This window comes from Hyalella azteca, unplaced genomic scaffold (assembly GCF_000764305.2).
Source record: "Hyalella azteca isolate HAZT.00-mixed unplaced genomic scaffold, Hazt_2.0.2 contig7276, whole genome shotgun sequence".
NCBI classification, from domain to species: Eukaryota; Metazoa; Arthropoda; class Malacostraca; order Amphipoda; family Hyalellidae; genus Hyalella; species Hyalella azteca.
The window spans coordinates 418,162-431,218 of record NW_025937404.1 but is presented as its reverse complement, the minus strand read 5'-3'; the positions used below and the strand labels follow the sequence as shown (position 1 = coordinate 431,218).

Sequence of the window (13,057 nt, the reverse complement as noted above, 5' to 3'; positions counted from 1 at the left end):
CTCTCTTGGTGTCAAGTCTCTATGACCTGACACCAAGACTAAGTGTTCTGACCATCTCAAGGCAATCTAACAGTTGACCAAACTGGTATTCTTTATTTGAATTTTTTCCTTTCATTTGTGTTTAAATATTTCTGAATGGAATGAGAATAACTACCACTAATTGAGGTGTGGCACTTGTTGCTCCCACTCGACTCGAGTGGTTCATGCTCCCAGACCTGTCTCTTATACACATCTAGATGTGTATAAGAGACGGGCTCTAGTGTCAGGGGGCTCTAGTGTCAGGGGGCTCTAGTGTCAGGGGGCTCTAGTGTTAGGGGGCTCTAGTGTCAGAGGGCTCTAGTGTCAGAGGGCTCTAGTGTCAGAGGGCTCTAGTGTCAGAGGGCTCTAGTGTTAGAGGTTTGGTGTAAGAGGGCTCTAGTGTCAGGGGGTTTAGTGTCGGGGGGCTCTAGTGCCAGGCGTTTGGTGTCAGGGGTTTGGTGTCAGGGGGCTCTAGTGTCGAGGGTTTGACGTCATTGGGTTGGGGTCACAGTAGGGGCTAGGATCATTGGGACTGGTTAAATATGTTCATTGGGTCATGGTTGGAGGCCCATTGAGTCAAAGTTTGTAGGTCATTGCATCGAAGTTTGGGGGGTCATTGGATCGAGACTTCGTAAGTCACTGGGTTGAGGCTAAGAGTGATTCCGAAGTTTTAACGATCATTGGAAGTTGTTAATGGTTATTTGATTTCGATTAGGTTCATTTAAAAAGGTCTAGATGTTTTTTCTTCTGTAGGATGAGTGCTGAATAATTTTTCCCCTCAGAAAAAATTTCGCGCCTTAAGTAAAAAATATTCCAGTCAAGCCAGCCTCTACAATATCTGGTCCCTCACCTTGGTAAGGAGGGGCGGTCGAGTGCGGCCAGTGAGGGCGGCGAGGTGCTCGACGGTGGCAGTCTTGCCACAGCCCACGGCGCCCTCCAGCAGCACGGGTCTGGCAGCTTCCAGCCCCGCCCAGACTCGGCACACGTTGTTCTGCGTCGACGCCACCGGCAGCAGCTGCGTCTCCACCTGCAAAATGTGAGATTGTTAGACCTTATTGATTATGCGATCTTATTGATTATGGTACCTTATTGATTTCGAGACAATTATTTATTATGCGTCTCAATGATTATTAGACGTATTTGAAACTGAATGGCGAGTATGAGACCTCGTACGTGATGCATTTGATACTCATTGCTGCACTCTCGTCACTCAGCCACTAACGCAGCATTCCTCACACAATGCTGCACTCAAGTCATCTCAGAAATAAAGTGCACTGTATAACACCAGGAGTTAGAATTAGGCCCAAAAACAAAGATAAAAAGACCAAGATGAAAGATCACTCCTGACCTTAGCAGTGGACGAGTGCAGAGGCAGAAGGTTCCTGCCCACGAAGCAGGTGTGTTTCAGAGGCATCGTCAGAGGGAGGCGGTCCTCTCTTACTTCTTCTTCCTTTGCACCACCTGAGGATAGTAAGCGTGATTACACGCTGTACAGTTAGCACTGCAGTGTTAACTTTATAGGTAATTCAGACAGTCAAACAATTCAGGGACAGTTGTAAGAGCAATGATAATTTACAACGCTAGTCCAGCAGAGAAAAAAGTAACTGCAGTAACTCGTAACCAAGTATGGGCTGCAGCATCAACAGAATTTCAATGGCCCATGGCTCGGCATGCCCTGCAGTGGCTGCACATAACTCAGCAGTTAACTGTTTGTTAAACAAAGGGCAGCTTGGACAGTTTGCTGAGCAGTTGCGGCTTGTAACTCACCAGTTAACTGTTCATTAAACGCAGGGCAGCTTGGACAGTTTGCTAAACAGTTGCAGTTTGTAACTCACCAGTTAACTGTTCATCCCACACACAAGGCAGCTTGGACAGTTTGTCCTGCAGTTTCTGCTGACGCAGCGCGAAGGCGACGGAGAACTTTGCAGCAACGTCAGTAGAGACATGCCGCTGGGTGAGCTCCTCCTTCTGTGCCTCCGTCATGCCACTCAGCAGACCGACACATGCACAGCACACCCTGAAGGTGTTAATACAGTGCAAAAATATAAAAACCAGGTAATACTATATTAATACAATGGTAATTACTGATTAAATACCATGGCAAACACCCACTTCAAACTATGGTAGGTATATGTTAGTTGAAAATCTTTTTGCAATACTTGACGTGAGAAAAAACACTTCAATATTCCTGTGAAGATCACCCAAAATGCTGTCAAAATGAATTCCTCTGAATGGAACATGCAGAGTAAATAGTGTGCAATAACATACAATACATTGGCGTACATGAAAATTGTTTGCCAGAGTAATTAATTGAAAAGGGCATAAAGCAGGGCCAACATAGGAATAGTCTACTGAAAAAAAACCTTGACAAATACCTGATAGAAAGAATAAAATTGAACAACTGCCATTAAAAAAATGTGTACTTGTAACTGAAAGTCAGCAGTTGATAAAATAAAACTGATGCATACATTTAGAGAAATGAGTGAGACATTGTCCAAATAGCAATGCAATTCTGCCCAAATGTGAGTCATCCTGACCCTATTTGGCCCAGTGACATCTGCACTCAGAAAAATGAACCTCACCACTTGATGAAGTCTGACTGTTGGCTGGCAGTAAATGTAATGAGGTCCTGCCACTGCCAGAGCTCTGCTAGCTCACTCTCCGCAGCCAGCACCATCAGATAAGAACTCTGCAACATGAAGCTTTTGTTGACAAACAATTGAAATTGCTTAAACTAAATTTTTTAAATTGTTCAACAAAATGATTGTTGAATTTTTCCAAGCAAGCAAGTGTGTGACTTATTTATGCAAGTAATTGTTGAATTTGTTCAATAAATTGTTTCACTCAATTTTAATGGTACTAGATGATATTGTTAGCTGCAGATCAATCAATAATACTACCTATTTCAGATCACCATTACAATGTAACACTCCTTACAATTGCTATAGGTGTTATGATTCAAATATCCAATCCCCACAATAGAATCATTGTACTCTAACAATGAAGGATTTTTCAATCTAATATAATAATTTTGAAACAACACAGTTTTGTGCATGTAACACCTTCAGGCGATGTGACACAAATATGTTTCTTAGCCAAAAGCATGTTTAAGAAATAGGCAGTAAGAATTACCTAGGGTAACATTGGGCAAAATTATAGTGACAGCCCTGTATTTAAGTGATTATACACAACATTTTGATAAATCTAGGCAAAGAGTACCATATAGATGAATTTTACTATACCATTCGGAGATGATCAGCAACCACTGTGATAACATTGGTGAGTTATAAAAACATGAAAATAAAATATCAAGTACCTATACCTCTATATCCTAAAGCTTAGATTACTACATTGAACTAAAAGGTCAAATTAATAAGTGATTAAAGCCATTCCAGGTGGCTCTAAGCATCTCTGGTTGATGAATTACTCTAATTTTAATTTTAGAGTACAGTATTTATTTTTAAAGCTTCAAAGGCTGACCTCAAGCACAGTCTCCATTGAGATGTCAGGAATTGTCTCTAGGCATCTCTGGTTGATGAATTACTCTAATTTAATTTTAGAGTACAGTAGGTATTTATTTTTAAATCTTTAAAGGCTGACCTCAAGCACAGTCTCCATTGAGATGTCAGGAATTGTAACTTCAAAGTCGAACTTTTGCTTCTTAGGAAGAGATTGTTGTCCAATTTGCAGCTGCTGCATGCCCGCATAGGGGGGAGGATGCTTCTCAAAGTACTCCAGCATAAACCTGAAATAAAACTATAATTATAACAAGAATTGTCTTGATACACCAGGTTAATTTGAAGAATAAAAACAAAACTACCATTTTTCCCAGTTAATAGGAAGAAATTGATGCCTTTTTCCATAAACATTTTTGAAACATGGAGATTATGGAGAAACAATCAAACCATGGCAATAATCTTTCAAAATCAAATACCAAAAAAGCCAATTAACCAAATAATTCAACCAGATATGAGGATAAACATTTAAGAAGTGTGCTCAATATAATTTTAACCCCAAGTATTGATTCCCAATAGCTTCTTGGAGCATATTACCATGCAGGCCATACACAGACCTATTACAGTCATCCCCCCAAGGTACAAAGTGCGTGAGGTATGAAATCTTGAAGCATCATGTGTAGGCCGCTTCAATAAACTGACTCTATACTATGTGTAATAATTATACAAAATTATTTATATAAAAAGTAGCCACTCATAGATGCTTTTCAACCAACATTGGATGGAATTCTTTTATTTGTTTCATGTCAAAACGTGTCAAATTACTTCATCATGTAATTTTAAGATATGTGCACAAGAAAAACAATACAATATACAAAAGCATACAAAATGAATGAATGCAGAAATGAATATTGAAATGGACATAGTATCACTGTGTCACTCACTGTAAGACAGCATGTGGGGAGATTGGAAGGAGCTGCGTAACTGCCACACACAGGCTGCGGTGCATCTTCAGGTAGAGTGGGCAGTATTGAGGGGAGCTAATGGACATTGCAGGTTCTACTTCCTCTGCATCTCGTTTAGTTTTTGCTTGTTCACTACTTGAAGGCTTTTCATGAGTTTTCTTCTTTTTCTTTTTAGACAGACCCAACTTTGATTGCAGTTCATTGTGCTTTATAAAAACTTTGGATTTCTTTCTTGCCAACTCATCTATGTCATCTGTAACTGAAAGGTTTAGATTGTCTTTCTCTTCTTCTCTGTCAGGAGTTGTCTGGATTAGAAATTGTGTAGACAGAATGGGATGGCAGGCTAAGACCCGCAGAAGTTCAGGCAGCCATGGTCGAAGGTGGGAGCCAACTGTGCTTGTGAGCACAGGCTGCAGAAGAGCATTGCATGCCAGAGGAATGGCTTTGGAGAAGGAGCCATTGATAAGTTCCTGCAATGAAAATAGTAACATGAAAATGATGTAGAGATAAAAAACTAAAAACTTCTTTGCAAAATAACGCCCTTTGTTTAATTTAGAATATGAAATATTTATATGTGTAATAATTTTATGGTGTTATTGTGTTTAATAACTCAAGACAAGAAAGTGATAAGCTATCATTAATGTCAGTAATGTTGATAGAATACTCAAGTCACAGACCAGCAACAGAGAGGATTTATTATATATATATAAATATATATCAAGTACAGGGGTTGGACAAAACAAGGGAAGTGTCTGACATTTTTATATTGTAATTTTTGAACACCTAATAAACAACAAAAATGCAAAAATTTTATGTTTTATTGTTCATTCTTGCTGCTAATTGATATTTTATCATTGCACAGATATTTTAAGTAAATTTTTGTATCTATAACCTAACCTATAAGCTATAAATGGCAGCCCTCTCTGACTTTCAAAGAGGCCAAATTGTTGGTACCCTTTTGGCAGCCAGCAGGTGCTAGTGTGACAGAAAGTCATAAACTTCCCAAATGCTTGAAGTTTTTAGAACTTAGAGTTACTGTCTCAAAAGTAATGACTGCTTTTGAAAAAGAAGGAAAAATATCCTCAGCAAAGCACAGGTCTGGCCAAAAATTTATGTTATCTTAGAGAGACTGTCAGTAGGTACCTAAATTGAATTGTAAAGGTCAAAAAGGATAATCAAAAGACCACAGGCACAGCTGTTAAAATTACTACTAATTACATTGTACTAATTACTAATTATTATTATTTTTATTACTAATTACATTGTAAATGCCGAATGGCATGTTTATGGATACCGTAATATCACATCAGTAATATGGTAATGAATGAATATGTTAATATCATATCAATAAAGGATAAACATGTAAAAAACACAGAAAATGTCATTTATTATACATCTACATCATCTACAATGAAAGAGGAAGACTTCAGAGTACTGTTAGTAATGGATGAGTGCACTCTGCATGCTTCAAACATTTTAAAATTTAGTTTTATTTCAAGTGTCCCGGACGGATTACCCCATTCCCAGGGTTAAATTGGGACGCTTTTATTTTGCGTCTGGCACCTTACGAATAGCATATGGAAATTTTTCAAGATGCTATTCAATAGCCCTTGCAAAGAGCTATAAAATGAGCCTAAACTTGTTTATGAAATGTTTCATGGTAAGAAGTTATTAACAAAAAGTGCTCAAAACCGTCCCTTATTACCCATTTGACGGTAATGTTTTTCCACAGCCTAGGGGCTACGGGTACAGTGCACAACCTCTTCAATGCCAAAATAAACAAATCAGCCTCAGGTCCTGGTTGTGAAAAGTTTCATAACTTACCTCTTTACTTATTCCTTTAAAAAATTCTTGACAAGATGAGAAAGATTTGAGGGCATTCACTTGCTTCAAAAATGCACCTGAAGACTCCATTGGTAACTATTTTCCCAATTTAAATTAACACTAAGACACAATTGATTTCAACTTTCAAGGACTTGGACTGACTTTCGTCTTGTTTTAAATAAACAACTATTCACACTTATATTTTAATTCCCAGTATGTAGGAAAGTTTCTGAAAAATTTATAGCTTATGATCAATTAATTGATTTCATAAGTTGTAGCCTTATCAGTGCAAACATAAAGGCGAGCTCAAGCTCAACTCTTTCTTTCTCATTTATTCTTATAGGAGCACTGGAAGCTAGTCCATAAAGCCCCTTCCCCAAATTGGGTTCAATTAATACCTAACAGTTGAAAATGAAAATCTGAAACAGAGAGAGAACACACACACATAAATAAAAGAAAAAAAATTGGTACAAGAATATTAACAGCAAAAAGAACATAAACAAATGCAAAAGAATAAAAATAATAATAATTAATAGTAATAATATTAATAACAATGAATATAAATAGAAGAGAAAACTAATAAAATAAAACATGGTTTATGATAACTTGGCCAAATGTTAAGGTACAGAAAGAGCATGAGGAATATAAAATTATAAAATTGAGCATCGGCGACAGAAATCCCCAAAAAATATAAATTTATATACAAGATAGCCACATTTAGGTAGAGAGTTGGTATTGGGGATACAAATTAAGGGGACCGGCTACCCTCCGGAAAAACTTCTACAGTTATTATCCGATCATCATGAAACTTCACATATATACGTAAAATGTAAAAATAAGAACATTTTGCTTCTATGAATTTTTCAAAAAATTTGATAGAAAACGTGAAATTCATAGAAAACGGCTAAAAAGGGGTACTTTAGAAAATCTATCTCCTCCTACAAATATCATCCTACAACATCGAGACACGTATCATTCGGTTTGCAAGGACCATACCTAAAAATTTGATGATCACTTTTCTCATTTTCCCCTTAGTTTTTTATTTAGGCGCGTTTTATCCCATTTTTCTCATTTTTCCCCCCTCCCCCCCCTTCTCCCCCATATAAAAAACAAACCAGACAGAAATCCAAAAAAAATGATCATCAAATTTTTAGGTAATTTCCCTACGAATCGAATGGTGTATGTCTCATTGCTGTAGCTTGAAAACTGTAGGAGGAGATAGGTTTTCCGTGACAATAAGTTGAACTTTTCAGGACGGCGCGACAAAGTCCCGTGCGCCTCGAAATAGGCACTCAATGTAGCATGGATCCCAAACTAAAAGCTTCTGTAGCTTAATCCGTTCAAGGATGCTAGCAGCAACTTGTAGCGCAACTCTACGTACAATGTTAGGAGGGTAACTGAGCTCAGATGCCAGATACACCAAGATATGTAGTCTTGCCGCTCTAATTTTCTTAGGTCTATTTAGTTAAGGAACTCCACCCCCCGCCCCCCATTAAAGCCCGGCCATCTGCGTCAATATTGCCGTAGATGGATCGCAGTAGTATCGTTGGAAAGCTCAGAATGTCAGCTTTAAGGTGAAACTAAGCATGTAACTGCAGCACAACTCAAGTAGAAACTATATTCAAAGATTTCAGCAGCTAATTACTTTATATCTAATTACTTAAAGAACTCTCTCACCCGCTTCCCTTTAAAGAGACGTCATGAACGTAAATATTGGCGTACAGCGATGGCAGTGATACCATTGGAAAGAGCAGAATTCCAGCTTTCAGATGAGCACAAAAACCGAAAAACGCCAAAATGAAAATTTTAGGGTAGCCGGTCCCCTTAAAGGTTGGTTTGAGAGATCACCACACTGACAGAGTCTCACTCCATTCCCAGCTCAGTTAGTTGTAGTATCCATGCCCTAACCTGCGCATCAGATTGGAATTATATAATTTACCAAATGTCCAGCCTGGGGGGAGCAAGCCTGGAGCTTCCTTTGATCTAGCAGCCAAGGCAAGATTCTACTCTACACTCTCAAACGAGAGAAAAAACATGACCTCCTGTGGGCAGGGCTATGAAGGAGAATAGGAATAGTTTGGTAATGAAGGAAAAAATAGCACCCCTCACATGAGGCAGTCACTGCCTAAATAATTCTAGACTGTCCTAAATCTATTGAGACCGCATTAAGTGCTCCTTTTTCCATAACAGGTGACACGTTTGTGTTGGGAAAATAGTTTTAATCTAGGTTTTTAGTTCAAATATGTAGTAGTCACTCTTAGTCTACTAATGGTTAGTAATATTGCCTGGATCATAATAAAGATAATCAAACTACATTGAGCATGTTGGTTGAGATTAAGGGGAGCGTCTTCCCTAAAATTGAAAATTTTGACTTTTTCGGTTTTCTTACTCATCTTAAAGCTTACATTCTGACGCATTTAATGGTACCAAAACCATTCACGACAGATCGTGAAAGAGTTAGGGGTGGTGGTGTTCTTTAACATTTAAGATAGGCCAAAATTACCAGTTGCACACTTAAATAGCTAGTCTGAACATGCTGTGCTTGTTATCCACCTGCAGTCGTACAGGATGGTTCTCATGCCGTCGTTTGCACCATTCTTGACAGAAATTGAGCTCCAGTATCATCTAGTCTTGCAACCTTGCACCCTTGAATGTCTATTTTGAGGCGCGTGCGACTTTGTCGGGCCCTACTGAAAAGTTAACTTATTGTCACTGCACACTTATCTCCTAGAGTTTTGAAGCTACAGCGATGAGACCTATACCATTTGATTCAACCTATACCATTTGATTCGACCTATACCATTTGATTCGTAAATAAAATCTTTAGAAACCATCCAGTCTTTTTTTATTTTGTTATAGTTTTGATTATATTTCGCAAAAAGGCAGGACGGAGGGGGGAATATTTAAAAAATTTTGGAAAATCCCCCCTCCTCCCGAACAAATTCAAAATTCAAAAAAATGATCAGATGGATTTTAGATATGATCGTTACAAATTGAATGATACGTGTCTTGATGTTGTAGCACAATATCTGTAGGAGGAGATTTATTTTTAAAGTATCCCCTTTTTGCTGTTTTCTATGAATTTCATGTTTTCTTTCATTTTTTCAAAAAATTGACAGGAACAAAAAGTTCTTAGATTTCTGTTTTACATTGTGTACCAAGTTTCAAACGATCGATTTATAAATGAATAATATATGTTTAAAAATTACTTTTTAAGGAAAACACTTCCAAAGAATCCAGTGTCTCTAATCTTAAAGATGTACCATGAATTTCTCATTTAATTTTTGAATATTATAAAAATTAATTTTTCAATTTTTTTTAAATATAAAATTTTTTTAATATATAATTTTTTTCAAAATTACTTATTCCATTAATTGATTCATGCATTGCCTCTGACTTCACACAAGTGTGCAAAATTTCAGATCAATTAGACAGGTAAAAGTGTGTCAAATATCAGTTATAAGATTTGGAGCTGACAAAATTATTTTTTCAATTTTTTTAATATTGAAAAAAAAAATTTAATTTTCAAAATCATTTATTTTGACATTTGATTCATGCATTGTCTCCAACTCTAAACAAGTATGCAAAATTTCAGATCGATAGGATAAGTAGAAGTGTGTTAAATTTCGATTACAAGATTTGTAGCAGACAGACAGACAAACAAGAAGTGAAGTTAAAGAGAAGTGTTGTAAAAAGTTTTCAAAAGAGGGAGACTGTCCCCTTAAAAAGGTGGCCACTGCTTCAACAATTGAATCCTGAATGGCACCCAAATACGGACCCAATCCAAGCAAGTTTTTTAAATTAACAGGGACATTAAGTTGGGTTAGCAAGTTACTAAGGTTAGTATGAGCAGAGGCACAAATTGGACAATGAAGCAGGAAGTGTTGGATGGTTTGGGGCATCTCACAAGAGCACAAGGGGCTGTCCACTAACTTGAAAGGAGCAAGATGTGCTCTAACCCTGGCATGCCCAGTTCAAAGTATGGCTAAGGCAGTCCCAATGACCCAATTTTTATTGAAGGCCCATGGCCAACTGCCAACTTCATCTTTAATTGATCTAATAAAGAGAACCCTTCCTGAATTTGTAGTACTGTCCCATAAGTATTATTCCATTCTGACTTGACCTTGAAATGTAGCTGCTTTACCAGCTCAATTTATAGGGTAGTTATGGTATGGTAACTCAAGGAATTTGCCTCTGCTGCTGCAAGGTCAGCTGCCTCATTGCCTTTGATACCCTTGTGTCCACGAATGAATTGCAAGATAACTACTTGGAAGTAAAGTAAAGCCATTAGTTTAGTTTGGATTTCAAATATGAGGTGCAGATAGCTGTCAGGTTTTCTGTTACCGATTAGAAATATAGATGATTTGAGAGTGTGAAAATAACTAGTTAATCTGCAGGCAAGAGGTTTGTTAGGGACAAGTTGAGAGCTTCATGGATTGCAAACGACTCTAAAATTGCAAAAGACTCTAAAATTTCCACTTCAGGACGCAGTTTCCAGTTAAGCAAGATGCCCTTGGAAGGAATGTGCAGAGCTGCCAATGTTGAAGGGGCTGGTGAGTAGTGAGACCCATCTATGAATGCAGCATTGTGTCCTGAGCATTTTGATTGTACATGGTCTGCATAGATTTGTTGAGCAGCCTGGGGAGAAGTGGTGGACACTGTAGAAATGGAAAAGTCAGACTGTAGCTCTGAATGTTGAGCCATGGGGGTATTGGGGAGATCAAAGACAATGCGAGTAATTAACCCTTTCACGGGTAAGTTACCATACATGATCACTTGAAATCGCATCACAAAAAGCCTCACCACAGCTTCCTGTTTGTTTTTGAGGCATCCTTATAAGGCCTCAGTCAATCACTAATCATCTGACCATCATTCTATCTATAGCATCACCAGCTGCAAAGTCCAAAAATTGAAATATGAGCATTTAAATGAAGGTTTTGACTCAGACAATAGAATTGACGCTCTTTCCGCATTTTCTTCAAAATTTGGAAGTATCAATATATATATTTATTTATTTTGGCAACTTGATTAAATTCAATTAAATTAAATTTTTAGGTTTCTAATTTTTCATTTGCATAAACTGAATTTTAATTATAAAGAAAAATTTTGTGTACTGACTGCATTTATTGAATTCTTCAAGTGTGATTTAAACCTTCAATTGGCAAAATTTGCAAAAATTCATATAAATAAATATATTGTATAATACTTTTTACTTTCTTGAAATGGTTTCTGAAATTTTAATTTCTGGATATTTCAATGCTTGCCCGCTAAAGGGTTAAGGAACATTGATCTCTAGAGAAGAAATAATTTACATATAAAAATTACTTTTTAAATACAACACTTCTAAAGAATCCAGTGTCTTCAATGTTACACATGTACAATGAATTTCTCATTTTATTTTCAAATATTAAAAAACATTACTTTTTTCAATTTTTTTGTAATAATTAAAAAACTTATTCAAAATTATCTATTCTGTCAATTGATTCATGCATTGCCTCCAACTTCACACAAGTGTGCAAATTTTCAGATCAACTGGACAGGTAAAAGTGTGTCAAATATCAGTTTTAAGATTTGTAGCTGACAATTATTTTTTCAATATTGTCAACATTGAGAGAAAAAAATTTTTAATTTTTCAAACTGTTTCTTCTGTCAATTGATTCATGCACTGTCTCCAATTTTACGCAAGTGTGCAAAATTTCATATCAATAGGATAGAAGTGTGTTAAATTTTGATTATAAGATTTGTAGCAGACACAGACAAACAAGAAGTGAAGTTAAAGAGAAGTGTTGTAAAAAATATACGTTTAAAAATTACTTTTCAAAGACAACACTTCTAAAGAATCCAGTGTCTCCAATGTTACAGATGTACAATGAATTTTTCATTTTATTTTCGAATATTAACTAAATGGGCAGGTAAAAGTGTGTCAAATATCAGTTATAAGATTTGTAGCTGACAAAATTATTTTTTCAATTTTTTTAATAGTGAAAAAAATTAAATCATTTATTTTATCATTTGATTCATGCATTGTCTCCAACCTTGTGCAAGTGTGCAAAATTTCATATCTATAGGATAAGTAGAAGTGTGTTAAATTTTGATTATAATATTTGTAGCAGACAGACAGACAAACAAGAAGTGAAGTTAAAGAGAAGTGTTGTAAAAATAGACTTGATGTTGGACACAAATGAAGGCAAGTTGGATGTTCTGAGGTTAGCAGCTTGTGGGGGATTATTGTGAAGTAGTTCTTTAACAATGGGACACATGGGTAGTTTAATAATGCAGTATTAATACTTGCATGCCACTTCATGCCTGTGGATGGTCAGAGGAGGAATGTTGGCTTCTATTTCCATGGATGATACTGGTGTGGTCATTCTGCAACCCAGTGCTATTTGGAGGCAGTTATTTTGTATGATGTTCAGTTTGACTAGGTTGATTATTGGGATGCAAGAGAGGTCAAGGGAAGTTATTTGGGGTTGCCATCTCACCAGGGTGCAGAGGGTGCAAGAAGCGTCGCCAAGATATGGATTTTTAGCCCGAAGCGTCGCCAGCCATTTTCAAGATCCGTCACTGGTAAATTTTCATAAGAAAGTGCTGCAAGCACCTTCGACAGTATATCCCTTACTCTCCATGCACAGCAACACTTACACACTTTGCATATGATTTCCAGACAAGCTTCACTGCATCCTGATCCATCCAGTGTCCATGAAACCTTACTGTGTGTGCTTGCAATATTTCAGATTTGCAGTAATTCTCAAAATGCAATAATTTCAATCCAAATGTGTCGGCAAGTTCTTCAGA

At 37.0% G+C, this 13,057-nt stretch overlaps 1 protein-coding gene across 1 annotated transcript in view; it reads right to left on the bottom strand.

The window, feature by feature from the left end:
* Nucleotides 1-6,483, bottom strand: part of LOC108678187 (midasin) — a 34,045-nt gene extending 27,562 nt beyond the window's left edge. Inside the window, exons 1-7 of the mRNA XM_018166550.2 lie at nt 6,263-6,483; nt 4,418-4,908; nt 3,619-3,763; nt 2,601-2,707; nt 1,854-2,035; nt 1,367-1,479; nt 869-1,045 (exon numbers count right to left, since the gene is read on the bottom strand). Of these exons, the coding sequence (XP_018022039.2) occupies nt 869-1,045; nt 1,367-1,479; nt 1,854-2,035; nt 2,601-2,707; nt 3,619-3,763; nt 4,418-4,908; nt 6,263-6,352 (1,305 nt within the window). The 5' untranslated portion in view covers nt 6,353-6,483. The remainder of the gene's footprint in view (nt 1-868; nt 1,046-1,366; nt 1,480-1,853; nt 2,036-2,600; nt 2,708-3,618; nt 3,764-4,417; nt 4,909-6,262) is intronic.
* Between the last annotated feature and the right edge of the window lie 6,574 nt (nt 6,484-13,057).